A 17,592-nucleotide genomic window follows, 5' to 3' on the forward strand; every position below is an offset into this window, starting at 1 on the left:
ATCATGTTAGCAATTGCCGCATTTTATGAAATCTGGCAAATGGATAAACAAAACTGCATTCCTTAATGGATTTATTAAAGAAGAGTTGTATATGATGCAACCAGAAGGTTTTGTCAATCCAAAGGGAGCTAACAAAGTGTGCAAGCTCCAGCGATCCATTTATGGACTGGTGTAAGCCTCTCAGAGTTGGAATAAACGTTTTGATAGTGTGATCAAAGCATTTGGTTTTATACAGATTTTTGGAGAAGCCTGTATTTACAAGAAAGTGAGTGGGAGCTCTGTAGCATTTCTGATATTATATGTGGATGACATATTATTGATTGGAAATGATATAGAATTTCTGGATAGCATAAAGGGATACTTGAATAAAAGTTTTTCAAGAAAAAACCTCAGTAAAAGCTACTTATATATTGAGAATCAAGATCTATTGAGATAGATCAAGACACTTGATAAGATTTTCAATGACTACATACCTTGGCAAGATTTTGAAATAGTTCAAAATGGAACAGTTAAAGAAAGAGTTCTTGCCTGTGTTGCAAAGGTATGAAATTGAGTAAGACTCAAATCCCGATCACAGCAGAAAATAGAAAGAGAATGAAAAGTCATTCCCTATGCCTCAGTCATAGGTTCTATAAAGTATGTTATGCTATGTATCAGACCTATTGTATACCTTGCTCTGTATTTGGCAAGGGAGTACAATAGTGATCTAGGAGTAGATCACTGGACATTGGTCAAGAATATCCTTAGTAAGGACTAAGGAGATGTTTCTCGATTATGGAGGTGATAAAAGAGTTTGTTGTAAAAGTTACATCAGTGCAAACTTTTACACTGATCCAGATGACTCTAAGTCTCAATATGGATACATATTGAAAGTGGGAGCAATTAGCTAGAGTAGCTCCGCACAGAGCATTGTAGACATAGGATATTTGCAAAATACATACGGCTCTGAATATGACAGACCCGTTGACTAAGCTTCTCTCACGAGCAAAACATGATCACACCTTAGTACTCTTTGGGTGTTAATCACATAGCGATGTAAACTAGATTACTGAATCTAGTAAACCCTTTGGGTGTTGGTTACATAGCGATGTGAACTATGGGTGTTAATCACATGGTGATATGAACTATTGCTGTTAAATCACATGGCGATGTGAACTAGATTATTGACTCTAGTGCAAGTGGGAGACTGAAGGAAATATGCCCTAGAAGCAATAATAAAGTTATTATTTATTTCCTTATATCATGATAAATGTTTATTATTCATGCTAGAATTGTATTAACCGGAAACATAATACATGTGTGAATACATAGACAAACAGAGTGTCACTAGTATGCCTCTACTTGACTAGCTCGTTAATCAAAGATGGTTATGTTTCCTGACCATGAACAATGAGTTGTTATTTGATTAACGAGGTCACATCATTAGTTGAATGATCTGATTGACATGACCCATTCCATTAGCTTAGCACCTGATCGTTTAGTATGTTGCTATTGCTTTCTTCATGACTTATACATGTTCCTATGACTATGAGATTATGCAACTCCTGTTTACCGGAGGAACACTTTGGGTACTACCAAACGTCACAACGTAACTGGGTGATTATAAAGGAGTACTACAGGTGTCTCCAATGGTCGATGTTGGGTTGGCGTATTTCGAGATTAGGATTTGTCACTCCGATTGTCGGAGAGGTATCTCTGGGCCCTCTCGGTAATACACATCACATAAGCCTTGCAAGCATTACAACTAATATGTTAGTTGTGAGATGATGTATTACGGAACGAGTAAAGAGACTTGCCGGTAACGAGATTGAACTAGGTATTGGATACCGACAATCGAATCTCGGGCAAGTAACATACCGATGACAAAGGGAACAACGTATGTTGTTATGCGGTCTGACCGATAAAGATCTTCGTAGAATATGTAGGAGCCAATATGGGCATCCAGGTCCCGCTATTGGTTATTGACCAGAGACGTGTCTCGGTCATGTCTACATTGTTCTCGAACCCGTAGGGTCCGCACGCTTAAGGTTACGATGACAGTTATATTATGAGTTTATGCATTTTGATGTACCGAAGGTTGTTCGGAGTCCCGGATGTGATCACGGACATGACGAGGAGTCTCGAAATGGTCGAGACGTAAAGATTGATATATTGGAAGCCTATATTTGGATATCGGAAGTGTTCCGGGTGAAATCGGGATTTTACCGGAATACCGGGAGGGTTACCGGAACCCCCCGGGAGCTATTTGGGCCATAGTGGGCCTTAGTGGAAAAGAGAAGGGGCTGCCCTAGATGGGCTGCGCGCCCCCCCTTCCCCTAGTCCTATTAGGACTAGGAGAGGTGGCCGGTGAAGGAAATATGCCCTAGAGACAATAATAAAGTTATTATTTATTTCCTTATTTCATGATAAATGTTTATTATTCATGCTAGAATTGTATTAACCGGAAACATAATACATGTGTGAATACATAGACAAACAAAGTGTCACTAGTATGCCTCTACTTGACTAGCTCGTTAATCAAAGATGGTTATGTTTCCTAACCATGAACAATGAGTTGTTATTTGATTAACGAGGTCACATCATTAGTAGAATGATCTGATTGACATGACCCATTCCATTAGCTTAGCACCCGATCGTTTAGTATGTTGCTATTGCTTTCTTCATGACTTATACATGTTCCTATGACTATGAGATTATGCAACTCCCGTTTACCGGAGGAACACTTTGGGTACTACCAAACGTCACAACGTAACTGGGTGGTTATAAAGGAGTACTACAGGTGTCTCCAATGGTCGATGTTGGGTTGGCGTATTTCGAGATTAGGATTTGTCACTCCGATTGTCGGAGAGGTATCTCTGGGCCCTCTCGGTAATACACATCACATAAGCCTTGCAAGCATTACAACTAATATGTTAGTTGTGAGATGATGTATTACGGAACGAGTAAAGAGACTTGCCGTTAACGAGATTGAACTAGGTATTGGATACCGACGATCGAATCTCGGGCAAGTAACATACTGATGACAAAGGGAACAACGTATGTTGTTATGCGGTCTGACCGATAAAGATCTTCGTAGAATATGTAGGAGCCAATATGGGCATCCAGGTCCCGCTATTGGTTATTGACCAGAGACATGTCTCGGTCATGTCTACATTGTTCTCGAACCCGTAGGGTCCGCACGCTTAAGGTTACGATGACAGTTATATTATGAGTTTATGCATTTTGATGTACCGAAGGTTGTTCGGAGTCCCGGATGTGATCACGGACATGACGAGGAGTCTCGAAATGGTCGAGACGTAAAGATTGATATATTGGAAGCCTATGTTTGGACATCGGAAGTGTTCCGGGTGAAATCGGGATTTTACCGGGTTACCGGGAGGTTACCGGAACCCCCCGGGAGCTATATGGGCCATCATGGGCCTTAGTGGAAAGGAGAAAGGGGCAGCCCAAGGTGGCTGCGCCTCTTTCCCCTCCCCTAGTCCTATTAGGACTAGGAGAAGGTGGCCGGCCCCCCTCTCTCCCTTCCCCTCCGAGGAATCCTAGTTGGACTAGGATTGGAGGGGGAATCCTACTCCCAGTGGGAGTAGGACTCTCCTGCGCCTCCCCCCCTTTGGCCGGCCAGCCTCCCTCCTCTACTCCTTTATATACGGAGGCAGGGGCACCTCTAAACACACAAGTTGACACAAGTTGATCCACGTGATCGATTCCTTAGCCGTGTGCGGTGCCCCCTGCCACCATATTCCTCGATAATACTGTAGCGGAGTTTAGGCGAAGCCCTGCTGCTGTAGTTCATCAAGATCGTCACCACGCCGTCGTGCTGACGAAACTCTTCCCCGACACTTTGCTGGATCGGAGTCCGGGGATCGTCATCGAGCTGAACGTGTGCTCGAACTCGGAGGTGCCGTAGTTTCGGTACTTGATCGGTTGGATCGTGAAGACGTACGACTACTTCCTCTACGTCGTGTCATTGCTTCCGCAGTCGGTCTGCGTTGGGTACGTAGACAACACTCTCCTCTCGTTGCTATGCATCACATGATCCTGTGTGCGCGTAGGAAAATTTTTGAAATTACTACGAAACCCAACAATAACTACATGGGACTGTAATTGTTTACTGCATTTTGCATCACATACTTTATTACTGTACATATTACTTGTATTTTTGTTTTTCCTTATTGCTTCTATGCTACTGATTTCGCCACAGCAAATTTTATTTTGTTCTCTGGTGCAAAACATCACACAATGTCATGTTAGAAGGACCCTTGATTTCATCATACCCAGATGGTTTAGTTTCTAATGATGGTTGGGGAAGTAGCCTCTGACCAAGCTATACTATGATGACGAGTAGAGTCAAGATTTTTGTTGTTGCAAGGATCACAAAGAAAGAAATCAGTATTCAATAGACAGTAGATTGATCTTTTGTAACATCTTTCTTATAAATCAGTTTGGTTCACAATCAGTTGCTCTATCCAGGTTCTTTGGAATGCATGATGAGACATGGATTCCTAAGGATTGTTCAAGTGCATTCAATGTTAAGGGATGGAACACGGAATAGCCTTGGCCACAATGAGCAGGTGAGTCTTGTCATCTTGCATCTTCGTTAATCTCATGCATTTCATATAGATATGCTACAAAACATACAACAGAAGTGCTACTTTTTATTTTATTTCCTTGTATCATCTGATTTCTTATCAAAGAAAAGAACCACATGCTGTTACTTGAAACAGGCAAAGATCTCAAGTTTCATTCTTCATTTTTGACGTTGGCAGTCCCAAACTTCACACAAGTATGTTCTCTTGTCCACAGAAGGAGTACAATATGGAGTACAATATGGGTGACTGCAGGTACGTCCCCAGGGACACTGCTACTACCGTCACTGTTGAAGGAATCACAGTTGTGCTGGAAGGTCTTGCCTTCCTGCTTGCGGTGTCTGCCTTCTCATCTTATTTATGATCGTTTATGTGAAGAAGCAGCATCAACCTCATATGTTTTCTTGTGTAGTAATATGTGACCTGCATTTGCAGACATATATATGGGTCAAGTCACTCTTTGTTAGTTATTAGACGTTGTTAGTGTTTTTCTATCAGACATGGTGCTGCAATGGGCTTGACTGCTTAAGTCTCACTCAGATTTTAGACTTGATTATTAACTGCTTCCTTTCATTAAGATGTGAGGTCCTGATCCCAATGATAGAGCATCATCGCCGTCTGAAATAATATTCATGAGAGTTCACTGTTTGATTTTGTTGAACCATGCAAGTTCAAATTTTGATGAAGCCATGCAACTGGTAGATGCTTCAACAAAGCATATTTTTGCAGTGTTCCTCTGGAACGAAAATACTCTGGTCCTTCTGTACTTGATAAAATTAGTGTTGTATTTGCCTGGTATAAGAAAGATAGCGCAATGCCGACAGATAGTGTTGTATTTGCCGGGTATTAATTTACATGTGTTGTGTCGAAAGCAGGCTGAGGAGAACACACATGCACGGCCAGCTGCATGGACCGATGGAACCAATTAATAACAGGAGAAAGGGCGGAAAATAGGAGGGAGATGATGATATTGACAATGGGCAGTAGTCTGCAATTGTGTCACGCCGTGTTGGTCGGATTAGGCCCACCTAATCAATTGTTTTGGGGCACCACTAGAAAATTAATGAATGCATGCTGTACAATTTTCGCTGATCTTCTCTGATTTTCTAACAGATGTGAAATGTTGCCCAACTATTATTTGAGATGTAAATTAATATTCAGTCGTAGAAATTGATATATGTACGCCTTCATTTTCTGCATTTTTTTCTACTTATGTGTTCATGCCTTCAAGTCCAGATGACAATTGTTCTTGCTATTTAGATCTGCTATTTCGTAATTTTTCCTACAAATACAGTGAAAGTTAAATTGAGAAGATTGCATGAATAGAATAAACACACTATTATTTCTATGTCTCTTCATGCTTTCAAATTCAAAGGGACAACATTATTCCCATTCCGGTTGCCGTGCCTCAGTTTGTAATTTACTTTACAAGTACTATGAAGGATATCACTCGACCAGACTGCGCATGAATAGCATACACGGTGTGATCTCTTCTGATGTCATGTCGAATCAAATCCACATGTATATTGTATGTGCAAAATTATAGTACTCCCGGAGACCCGTAGTCAACAAGTATAAATATGAAAAATTATAATACCCTGTAAATCAGTAGGGAAGAGCTACTAGCCTCTGCCCTTTGTCACTACATCACCGAGACAAAGTAGCTGTCTCTGCCCTCTGAGTATATATCACCGAGAGAAACCAGCAAGCTCTAACTTCTGCCCTCTGTCAACACAACCCAATAGGCAATTCCACCTTAGCTCTAAATATCACGTTATAAAGATGAATAACTCGATCGGTAGAGCTAATCTTCCCAGATTCTTTGTATCCACGTTCGTATTATGTACAAAATGCACTAATAAACAATTAATAAACAACCAGGGCACAATCGTCTCTCACATCTTGTACAAGAGCTGCTCAGCCGCAAGAATGAAGTAAGACCAAGGAAGAAGAATTAGAAATACAGAAACAGTAAAAAGCAAGCCTTGTTGTCAAGGCAAACAACCCTTAACAAAATTGTCTTTAATTTTAAAATATTTTGCCAATCCGTCGAGAGCTAGATAACATGCATCCAGCAACAACTTTAACATTGTTTACACAGGAAACAAACCACCAAGAATGAGAGAAGAAGAACTAGGTTCATTTCTCTAGCACTACATCACAGAGACAGACTCAACTGGAGGATCAACATCTCAAGTCTAAGAAAAGAACAAGAGCTTCACAACTCTGCGTCAAGTACTCACTATCACTATGTGTTGTAGATAACTTATGCATGTAGGCACCAACTAAATGTACCAATTCCTTGTATGATCTACTTTGTCACGAATCAAGTCTTCAAATGACTTACCAAATATTACAAAAAAACTAAATTGCTTATCGATCCACGTGGCGCGGCGTGCCGCCGCGCACTACCCGCTAGTCTATTACTAGATGCTTCGTCCATGTCTTTTGCGTTACGCTATGTCCACATAAACATTTATCTTGTCGAATCCTTCATGTGGTCGATGCAGCATCCACATTATGCAACCCTAGTTTTGGTGCCTTCCCGAGTGGGTTTTGTACTCAGCATCATGTCTACAACAGTGTCATGAGCCTACCGGCAAGCTTGAGATAGTTTGACTGAAGATTGACCATGAATTCTATGGTTTCGTGTTATCCACACTGACCACACGCCAAAAAGGTGTAGCATGCTTTATCAGTTCTACATGTATCGTCGTCTGGGATGTATGGGATTGACTGATGGTAAGTTGCCCAAAAATAATGTTGTTTTCGTTCGATTTTATGCCGCCCTTCCTTCTTCCCATTGTCTTTCTTCCTCCTCTGGCTGCGATGGCACGCCTCGTTTTTGCTCGCCGCCTCTGACCATATTGCACTTGCGTGAGGATTTCCATCCATGCCTTCCTTCAAAAGGTTATTGTCAAGAGCACTAGATGAGATATTCGCTAAACTTTCAACATCACCTAAGATAATTGATTTTTGTCGCAAAGCTAGGATCATTTTTACCAGTCTTGATAATGAACACAACTAGAGTGAGTATAGGTTTTGAGTTCATCAAGAATAGCTTTTTACCATCCCATGATAATCTTCCATTTCCTTCCAAACAACACAACACTTTCAAACAATACGATCCTGTTCAACACATTGTCACTTGTACCTCGCAAGATGAAAGTAAGTGGAAATAGGGTTTGTTCTCTTCTGAGTACGAATCACTCTCAAGTGACTCTGCAGTGCCAGAAGATAAATTTGGAAGTACCAGGGCTTAGATAGTCACAATGGAATAGCTAGAGAAAGGATTTTTGCAGTTCGACGTTTCCATTCTGCCATGCAAAAGATGTATCTGTTTCACACAAGGATAACGTTGATTTATTTGCTACTAATTCGGAAAAACCCAAACAAACACCTCACAGAAACAAACGGTATCGTTAACGAGCAGACTATCGTTATCGTAAGGCCAAACCACAGAAAATTAATGTTGTTACTCATTAGAACATAGCCTTTCCAAAACATTATTATGCAGTCATGGCACATAATCTCTTCTTCGTACAAAGGAGCAGCTTAAAACTCCTGAAGCAGCAGCTGCTGCACCGTTTGCGCAAGGTTGGCCTCGCTCTTGATGCTGTCGATCCATCTAGCACTGATCCGCACCCTCTCAAGGCTCTGCTTCAACGCTCTTTCGAATGACGGTTTCACGCGAGTGGCGAAGAACTCAGAAACCTCAGCAGCTTTCTCCTCGGAGGTGAACTGGTCGTAGAGGTTAAACAACATATGAAATGTGTTTTAATTTAGCTAAATAAATGGCAGAGTACAAAGAATTTCAAAGGGAAAAGGTGCGTGTGGCGTACCGGTGAAACGGTAGAATTAACGAAGTCCGATATGAGTGAGCTTGATGGCCAAGTCTTAACGACGTGATCCCAGTTATCCTGCATGACAATGCAACATCGCGTAAACATCCAACCTAGCCGAATGGCGCAGGATCAGACATACGTAGCAGCATAGTGCTAAGAATAATATTCCAACTGGAAGTGCAGTTTTCTCTATTTATTGGTCAGCTTGAACATTGACTGAAATCTAACATTTAAACCATTCATTGTTCATACTAGAAATGCAGCCAAATAACTCAACATAGGTGGTCGTTACTCCTTACAATGCTACACTATTGTTTGTCAATGCACAAAAGCAAATGTATTGAGCACCAACGGAAGTGGTTACATTTGCTTTTGAACAAAAAATTTATCGAAGGTTTAGAGCTTTTTAATGGACCGATTTCTGGGCTCATCCATTCATGAAACAGATACATGTCAAGTGCAACACCTCATGAAATTCCCTCATTTTCTACAAAGAACACATGCTAATGTAAAAATAAAATAAAAATTCATGCCAGACCATAACATAAATAGCCTAGGCAACTTGCCCTGCAACTATAACATACCTTCAGCCAGGCCCATGCAGCTTCACGTCCTTCTAAGCTAATACCACCAAGAACATAAAATGCATCTTGATTCCGTACCTAACAAGAAAGAGGCAGATTAGAGTGGCTTTTGTATGTTTAGCTGGCACAGAATATAAACTCCTTTCACCAGCAACTGTAAGTCTGCACCGAATCAATCACTCAGAATATGTCAAATAGAAATGGTTTAGAGGTTAACCTCATCTGTAAGCATAAGGTTCAATGCCTCAACAACAATATCCTTGTCTGGGCATGAAGACAACGAGCCTAGAAACAAAAGAGTATTTAGGATGAACCAATACATCAGAAAGCTCTCTGTCGTGTTGTGTTGCACAAGTTAGAAAATAACTACAGACCTAAGATGCGAGACTTCTCCTGTGCTTCAGATGTTTCCTTGTAGATTTTCAGGAGAACATCATAACCAGCTCTGTTTGAGGTACTCGCGGTCCGCATCACAGCAAGGTATGCTGCCTAAAAAACATTGCAGGTTAGATACCAGAGGTAAAGAAGTCGTAATAATCTATAAAGGAAAAAAAATGACCTTTCTATTGTCTGGAGGTAGAAGGGGAGTTTTTCGATCTTCTAAGAAGATATGGAAACGCCGAATTCCCTCATTTATAGTCTCTTCATGTCCGAGTTTGACAAGGGCAATCAAGAGCAGTGATCTAAGCATCACATCAAGATGGCTCTCACCATCCTTAGGATCCCAGCCTACTCTTCTGAAATGTGAAGTGCATGAAAGCATTAAAATTGTAATCACACATAAATATATTGAAAACAGGTACGATATTAAGCTTGTTGGCATACTTGGCAGCCAACAGAAGAAGCTTGATCAAAAGTTTTTTGATATCGCTAGACAAGTCAGGATTAGCATCAGTTGATATTTTATTAACGCTTAAACATACCTGGGAATAGAGAAGAAGCACACAATGAGAACTAATCTTGTAAACAAACATTAGTTACACACGTAAAATGAAGCCACGAGGCTAAGGATTCAATTGGAGGTATAAGGCTTACTTACAGAGGTTACATGTGAAAGTATAGTGTAATCAGACTCATGACGATAAGCATTTAGCAAACGAAGCAATGATGTCAGTGTTTGTTTGCAAGCAACAGAAAGAGCATAAGAATCTTCCACAATACCTACAGAACAATATATCTCATTTGTCAAAACATTTTTAAAAATATATACAATAATGTATCTTAAATCATATTGTCTTTACCAATCATATCCATTAAAGAGAGTTTCTTGGCTTTTATTGCATTTTCAAGTCCGGCTGCAAGTTCATCATCATACTTCACTCTATAAAATCCAGTTTGATCAATGTTCAGTTTGATCCAAAAAATTTGGCCACTTTGGGTGGCTGCAAAATCTTTTACATGCATCGTATCGGTCTTGCCTTTCAACAGAAACTTCTTATTCAGATCGTACGAGCCACAGCATGCTGTCATAGGAACGATCCACATGCCAGGACCAGATGATCCATCTGACAGAAATTGAGCCTGTAATAAAGAAATAGTTTTTAAAATTTAGGAATTGCTCGATACTAAGAAGAAGCTTTGTTTCCATTGAGTTAATACTGGTGTAGACTGTAGATAGATTGGCTGCATTTGAGAATATAAAGCACATATAAAACTCCAACATCCAAGAATGATATGCACATTCTAACGGCTTTACTGATATGCTCTTTATTTTTCTAATAGTTTTACTGATATGCGCTTTATATTTCTAATGGCTTTACTGGTATGCGCTTTATATTTCTGATTGAACAGATCATGCATGAAAACAAACCCAGAAAATTACAGTACTGTTCACATTTCTAGTCATTGTTATTCTGATTTTAATTAAGGTGCCTTGCATGTATCCTAATGTGTTCCGTGGTCTATGTGAAGGTACAAAAAAAATGTTATGAACGTGGTAGATGATGTGGTGTAGGTAGATGGCCCTGGACAGATGAGGCGCGACACCCAACCAAGAAGGCTGCCACAAAACAAGAGCAGGGGAGAAACTTGGGGAGAGAATAATTGGGACAATTTTTCTGCTTATCTTTTGATTGATATTGCTAGGCATTATATAGCAACCTAACAAACTTGGAGGCTAAGCGGAACTAACAAAATTTAGGAAATAACTAACTTGAGAATCAAGAAATATCTCTAACAGACTTAAACTGCTAAGGATAACTAGGGATACTTATCCCCTTAAGGGACTGTTTGGTTCTAGGCCTTGCAATGCCACACTTTGCCACACATTTCTTGCCAAAATTGCCTAAGGTTTTAGTTCAACAAAATGGAAGCCACAAGTTGGCAAGCCTAAAGGAATCTTGCCACACTTTTGAGCGTATGTGATGTGGGGCCCTAGTGTGGGAAAAAGCATCTTGCCTAACACGAGGCTTGAACCAAACAGCCTCCTAAGTTGGTCAAACTTGCCTAAGCTTAGGTGTGGCAACCTAAGGCAACCTTAGTCACAAACCAAACAGCCCCGTAGTTTCAGCCGTGGCCTGTGGTTTGGCCCCCAATAACAATAAACATGTGATTAAAGGTACCAATAGAAAAGGGACATCACTACCGCGCGAGCGTGCGTCCGCATCAAGCCACAGTGCTAATCACGGGCAGCTGATCAATGATGCACATCGCGCCGCGCAAGGCAACAATGGTGCGAACATTCTCCCATTATAATATCCATAGAAAAGAGGTCCTAGAAAGAAGCAATCATGAATTCATGACCAAGTTGCCAATCCAAGTATACTTTAGATAAATTTATAATAACGGGAAAACATAGGTCGTGCATGCACGTTTATACCCAGTTCCCCATGCATAGTAGTAAGAAATAATATGCAAATGAAAAATATGTCCCAAAACCTGCTCGAGTTCCAAATCTTGCCCATTTAGTTTTGCATATATAACAGGATATCCTTGTTGCTTAGTCCATGTAGTCATCAGATCCTTGACAGGCTCCCCAGTTTCCTCCTCAAGAACAGTCCATAGGTCTTCGGTTTTAGCATTTGAGTACGCGTACTTTTTTATGTATGAAGCCAAAGCTTTCTGGAAGAGTAAAGAATATCAAAGTTAGAACAAGCAGAAAAGCTGTTTATATTAGGCAACAGAGCTAGATAGGCAGAACAAAGATCATAAATGCAATATAATTAATCCTCCATATTTAATACACAAAAAATCAAAGTTCAAGCTATTCTGCAGCAGATGCACCATGCACACTCATAATGGGGTCAGCAATACAGCCAAATCTAACAACTATGATCATCTTCAGTATTTTGGTTTCAGATTACAAATGCATCTAAAGTTAAGATACAGTGCATCAGAGTGGCAGCAGAGACATCGCACATCCCTTGTTTAATGAAGTACTCCCTCTGTAAAGAAATATAAGATCGTTTAGATCACTAAACGATCTTATATTTCTTTACAGAGGGAGTAAAAAACTTATACATGCAAGGGTTCAGAAGTGGTACTATACAATGGCAGCAAGCCACAGCAGCCAATACAGGAAACAGAATGATGGACCATTGCAGCAAACAAGATCCCAATATTTTTTCAAGAAGAAACATTATTTAACCTGAAACCGCTCTGCACCAAGGTAGCTTTGTAGCATGCGAATGACAGAAGCTCCCTTGTCGTAGCTTATGGAATCAAAAATCGCATCGATTTCACTGGCATGGTTTACATCAACCTGAACAAACAGGTCAAATAACCGAAATCACAGCTGAGACAATTGGAGGTGCTAATACAGAATTATAAACAATACTTTACAACATTTTCACACATTTTAAGTTATGTAAAACAATAGTAAAATATAATCATTAACATCAGAAGAATTCAAGCAGACGGACGTTAAATACTCCCTCCTTCCATCTATATAGGGCCTAATGCGTTTTTCGAGGCTAACTTTAACCAAATATTAGAGCAATAATATATGACATGCAACTTACACAAAGCACACCGTTAAATTCGTGTGTGAAAGGAGCTTTCAATGATATAATTTTCACATTGTGCATGTCATGTACTATTAATCTTGTCAATAGTCAAAGGCGGTCTTAAAAAACGCATTAGGCCCTATATAGATGGAAGGAGGGAGTATCAGAGATTAGTTCTTCTGTCTATAAATATGTAATCATGGCCAGGGACAATAATGCATTAATCGTTGCTTATGTGTGTGCAACTAATCAACTTTGTAACATTTATTCAATTTGCTGACATAATATATTTCCATATCCCTAATGTAAATGTGAAGCATTTATTGATGTTACAGCACTACTAGAAAATCTGTTCTTACACAGAATAATGATGAAACAAATTGAAGCAAAAACTTGCACCGACTAGGGAAGAAGAATAGAAGATTACCTCAATAGGATGAGACTCTGCAAGTGCATCCAGTCTGAGGCCAGAGGTCGTCTCATCAAGGAATTGTGTCCAGTTATTCCATTCAGGAAAAATGGATTCTACAGCTAAATAACTCACCTGTTCAAACATAACGACTTCTTCAATAATAGTAATATACAACATCAGATCACCATTATAATTTTTTCAAAAAACGGCTATCAGATTGATTACCCATGAAGCAAAACCCTCGTTTAGCCACAAGTGAGTCCACCATTCCATAGTTACAAGATTGCCAAACCATTGGTGAGCCAATTCATGCGCAACGGTGATTGCTACCTAAATAAAGAACACATGTAAATAAACAAAAGGAGATTTAGTTTGGAAAACATTCAAGTAAAAACCCACTGACTCACTAGTAGTCAAAGAAACAAATGGACTCGAACAAAAAATAGCCATAACCTGTTGTTTGTTGGATGCTGACGATAATTGCTCATCATAAAGCAAAGCTGATTCCCGGTAAGTGACCAACCCATAGTTCTCCATAGCTCCAGCAGCAAAATCAGGGATAGCAATCATATCCAACTTAGGTAGTGGGTAAGGAGTGGCGAAGTAACTGGTTATTAAACACCGTTAGAGATTCTTATCCAACTAGCACCATTAATTGGCATGTCCAATTATTCAACATATCTGTTTTCTCGTTTGATGTTGCCTCACTTTTTATAAATATGTTAAAAGAAATAATGGTTGGAAGCTTACTCCTTGAATAGATCCAGTGACTTCACCCCAACATCTAATGCAAACTTTCCTTGAATAGTCTTGCCAACTTGGGTATACACACGAACTTTGGTGCCTATATAATATTATCAAATCAAGAGAAATGTAAAAAAAGGGGAAGAAGGGCAGTAACATAGCACTTTGAATGAAAGATACATAGAAGTGGTTTCAGGAAAACTGAGCTTCTACCTTCTAATGTTGAGCTCTCTATGTAATCAAACAAACCAACAACTATTGCGACTAGATATGTTGACATAAGTGGAGATTCCTCATAATAGACAGTCTTCAGAGGCCCGCAGACTGTCTCCTTAACTACCGGCATGTTGGACAATGCTACCAGTTCAGCTGGAACCTCCAATGTTATCTTGAACTTGGCCTGAATAACAGAAATACAAATACAAGAGAAGTTACTATAGGTGATGGACGACCTACAAAATTCTAAGCAAAAGCAATAAAACATGCTCATATGTTTTACGCCTATATCAAAATACAAACTGATTTTGACCATCTAACGTTCATATTCAGATTCGAAGTACATCAAGACACTGTTCATAAAATAACAACAAAGCATGTTAAACACCTTAAATGCAGGCTCATCCCAGCATGGAAAGCACCGCCGTGCATCAGCAGCTTCAAACTGTGTAACCGCCATGTTTCTTGCCTCCCCCTTGTACTCATACTTGCTGCAGTCAAATACCAGCACGAGAGTATGAGAAACACAAACCAAATATAAAGAAATAAGACCAGGTGCATTCCACATGCACTGATTATGCCCAAGTACTCCCATGTAACACGATTCTGTTTAAAAAGTCTAACAGAAACCTATGCATAACAGTGCTGGAATTAGGTACACTGTCTGCAGCATAAATTCCAACAATAAATCTCGGTTGCACAATGAGATGGGTAAATTAATACTAACATCCTACATCTGCTCTTCAAATCTGATCATTCAGTCCCTTTATCCACAACATTATAAAGTTACAGATATTTGTTTCTTCAGTTTCCTATATTTTTATTTCAAGTTACTGCAGACACAGAGCTCATGTGTTTTAAGATATGGACACCCACAAAAACAGAGCAACCTTTTCCAATGATTGGTTTCTCGTTAATAAATACAATGTTCAGAATAGCAAAGATTGAATAGTGGATCATGATGGGGCATGGGAGGATCTGAAGATCATGATCCAAATATCCTACGATCTGGCTTACAATCAAGAGATGAGTGCAGATTACACCACTCATAAATCAAGTTCCCAGCCCAAATGCCGGTGGAACTGACAAATCATGGTCCACCGATATCGGTTGCTTCCAAGCACACAGCTGCGTACTGCCGGTAACTGATCAATAGTTCAATACCCCATACGCACGAGACTAGTCACGGGAGCTTCCGTGCAAGTAAGATCAGATCTTGCCCATATCATCATCAGAAGGATGAAGGACGATATACCTCCTGTAGAAGCCCCTCATCTGGTCGTTGAGGGTCCCGGTGAAATCCATGGCGAGCACGCCCTCGCCGAGGGGCAGCTCCCGGTCGAACCCGAGGACCAGGATCTCATCCTCCTCGAACTGCACCACCTCCGTCGGCGCCCAGTCCTGCAACCCAACACAGCCCCGCCATGAGAAGCCGAGAAACAAACAAGAGATCGGAGGACCTGCCTCGGAGGGGGGTGAGGGCGCGGCGAGTGCCTGGAAGCGGATGGAGGAGCGGTCGACGGCGAGCTCGGCGGCGTTGAGGACGAGGAAGCGGGTGGGCGCGGACACGGCGACGGCGGCGGACGCGGAGCCGGAGAAGGTGCAGGCGGCGAGGTCGGGGCGGAGGACGAGGTCGTAGCGGAGGGGCTCGGCGAAGCGGGGGAGGCGGGACTGGCCCCTGAACTGCTCCGGCGACTCCGCCATTGCCGGCAGATCTGAAGCGAGGGGGGGTGAAGGCCGCAGCAGAGATTTTCCGAGCGCAGCAAGCTCGGTTTGGGCGCAGATATTGAGGAGGGCGTTGAACTGACGTGGACTGCAGATTGCAAAGGACACGTCTGCTCGTTAAACAAACGTTCGCTGGCTAGTAGTCACGAGCGCACATAACAAGAAGCATAAGTTTTCCCTCCGTCCCATAAACCTCTATAATATCATGCTCCCTACTTTTTTTTTTCGAGGGTACGCAAATTGCGTGTCTTAGCTTTATAGAAGGAGAGAAAAACAAACATACAACGAAATCTACCACTTAATGAGCGTAGCAACACCACTGACAACACACACAACTACGACGCCAATGAGCCTACCCAAAACCGTGAACCTCGTCGTGTCCGACCAACATCGGTCATCTCCAAAGAACAGCAACTCCAGCTTCCTTGGATAAACCAGCGACGATCGTACATAGCGTCGGGGAAGGGAGTCTGGGCAATCGCGAACACCGAAGGAGTGCAACAAAGGGCCTCTCGTTTCCCAGCACAATGCTCTCAACAGAGAAACGGCGTCAAAGACACTGCCATCATGTCAATCCTGCGAATCAAGGCTTTCGCCCCAGAGACAATTGCCGCCACCGGGCAACGAGGCAAATGGCAACACACACAGCGACGCCTCCAGGAAGGGAAATGACATCCACGGATGCCATCGACGCCGGTCCGACCAAAGCCGAATAGGATATTCATCCGTAATGCTGCACATCTCCACGCCGCCAAGATCATGGCCAGCCCTGACCGTTGCCTCGCACCGCCGTCGCTGCAGCAACATGCCATCAAAGCCACGCAAATGAGAACCACTCCAACCTTACTGTCGAGGGAGCACGCCTCAAGCAGCCGCCTGCAACACAAACGAAGAACCGCATCATCCGCCAAGCGGTGCAAGGACCAGAACCACCACGACGGCCTTCACCCGCACCAGGGGACTGCCACCAGATTCGGTTTGCCCGCACCTCGAACCACTCTCTGGCACCAACTTCGTCTAGGCATCACCGCGCGTCTCACACGGATGCAGCCGAGCGTCCGCTGCCCGCCAGGACCCTTCCTAGCAGGGCCTCGCAGCGCCGCCGCCTCCATGGCTGCGCCACGCCGCCGCCACGGATGGTGCCGGTGCACCGCCAACTCCCACCAACCTGTTGCGCCCTACGCCAGGCTCCAGGCGACCGCCGCCAGCACACTCCCCACTGCGAGCCCCGCGCACCAAAACTCCCAAGCCGCGCCAGATCCGAAGCGTGGGATCCCGGAATCGCGCACAGAACGCCGAAGCCGACCGCCACCTGAGCACTGGCGCCACCGCGGAGCCATCAGATCAGGGAGGAAGAAGACGTCGCGCCCCGCCGACCCGCGTGGACCACGTCGTACGCCCGAGCGTCGGCGCCACCGTTGTGCCATCAGAACAGGAGGGGGAGGAGCCCATGCCTCGCCGCCCCGCGCAGACCATGATGCCGCCAGCGTCGCAGCGCCACCAAGCAGGGGAGCCACGCCGCCCAGAGCCGCTGGC

The 17,592-nt window shown here is 42.5% G+C and overlaps 1 protein-coding gene across 1 annotated transcript; it reads right to left on the reverse strand.

Annotated features, from left to right (window-relative positions):
- Nucleotides 1–7,931: 7,931 nt before the first annotated feature.
- On the reverse strand, nucleotides 7,932–16,128 carry LOC119287108 (aminopeptidase M1-B-like). Its single transcript, XM_037566620.1, has 19 exons — nucleotides 15,826–16,128; nucleotides 15,587–15,732; nucleotides 14,720–14,822; nucleotides 14,329–14,515; nucleotides 14,122–14,215; nucleotides 13,825–13,978; nucleotides 13,597–13,701; nucleotides 13,387–13,503; nucleotides 12,602–12,715; nucleotides 11,893–12,075; nucleotides 10,257–10,536; nucleotides 10,055–10,176; nucleotides 9,841–9,938; nucleotides 9,575–9,752; nucleotides 9,390–9,504; nucleotides 9,233–9,300; nucleotides 9,016–9,093; nucleotides 8,429–8,506; nucleotides 7,932–8,327 (listed from the first exon to the last, which is right to left on the reverse strand). The coding sequence occupies exons 1-19, from the start codon at nucleotides 16,033–16,035 to the stop codon at nucleotides 8,142–8,144; spliced, it is 2,616 nt and encodes an 871-aa protein (XP_037422517.1). The 5' UTR covers nucleotides 16,036–16,128; the 3' UTR covers nucleotides 7,932–8,141.
- Nucleotides 16,129–17,592: the final 1,464 nt, after the last annotated feature.

The sequence above is a fragment of the Triticum dicoccoides genome, chromosome 4A (genome assembly GCF_002162155.2).
Source record: "Triticum dicoccoides isolate Atlit2015 ecotype Zavitan chromosome 4A, WEW_v2.0, whole genome shotgun sequence".
NCBI classification, from domain to species: domain Eukaryota; kingdom Viridiplantae; phylum Streptophyta; class Magnoliopsida; order Poales; family Poaceae; genus Triticum; species Triticum dicoccoides.

Excerpts from the sequence above, each read along its gene's own strand:
- LOC119287108 (XM_037566620.1), bottom strand. The coding sequence starts at position 16,035 with ATGGCGGAGTCGCCGGAGCAGTTCAGGGGCCAGTCCCGCCTCCCCCGC. Across the intron at positions 13,702-13,824 it reads CAGCATCCAACAAACAACAG|GTAGCAATCACCGTTGCGCA; the intron begins GTTATGGCTATT and ends TTCTTTATTTAG. Across the intron at positions 9,505-9,574 it reads TACCTCCAGACAATAGAAAG|GCAGCATACCTTGCTGTGAT; the intron begins GTCATTTTTTTT and ends AATGTTTTTTAG.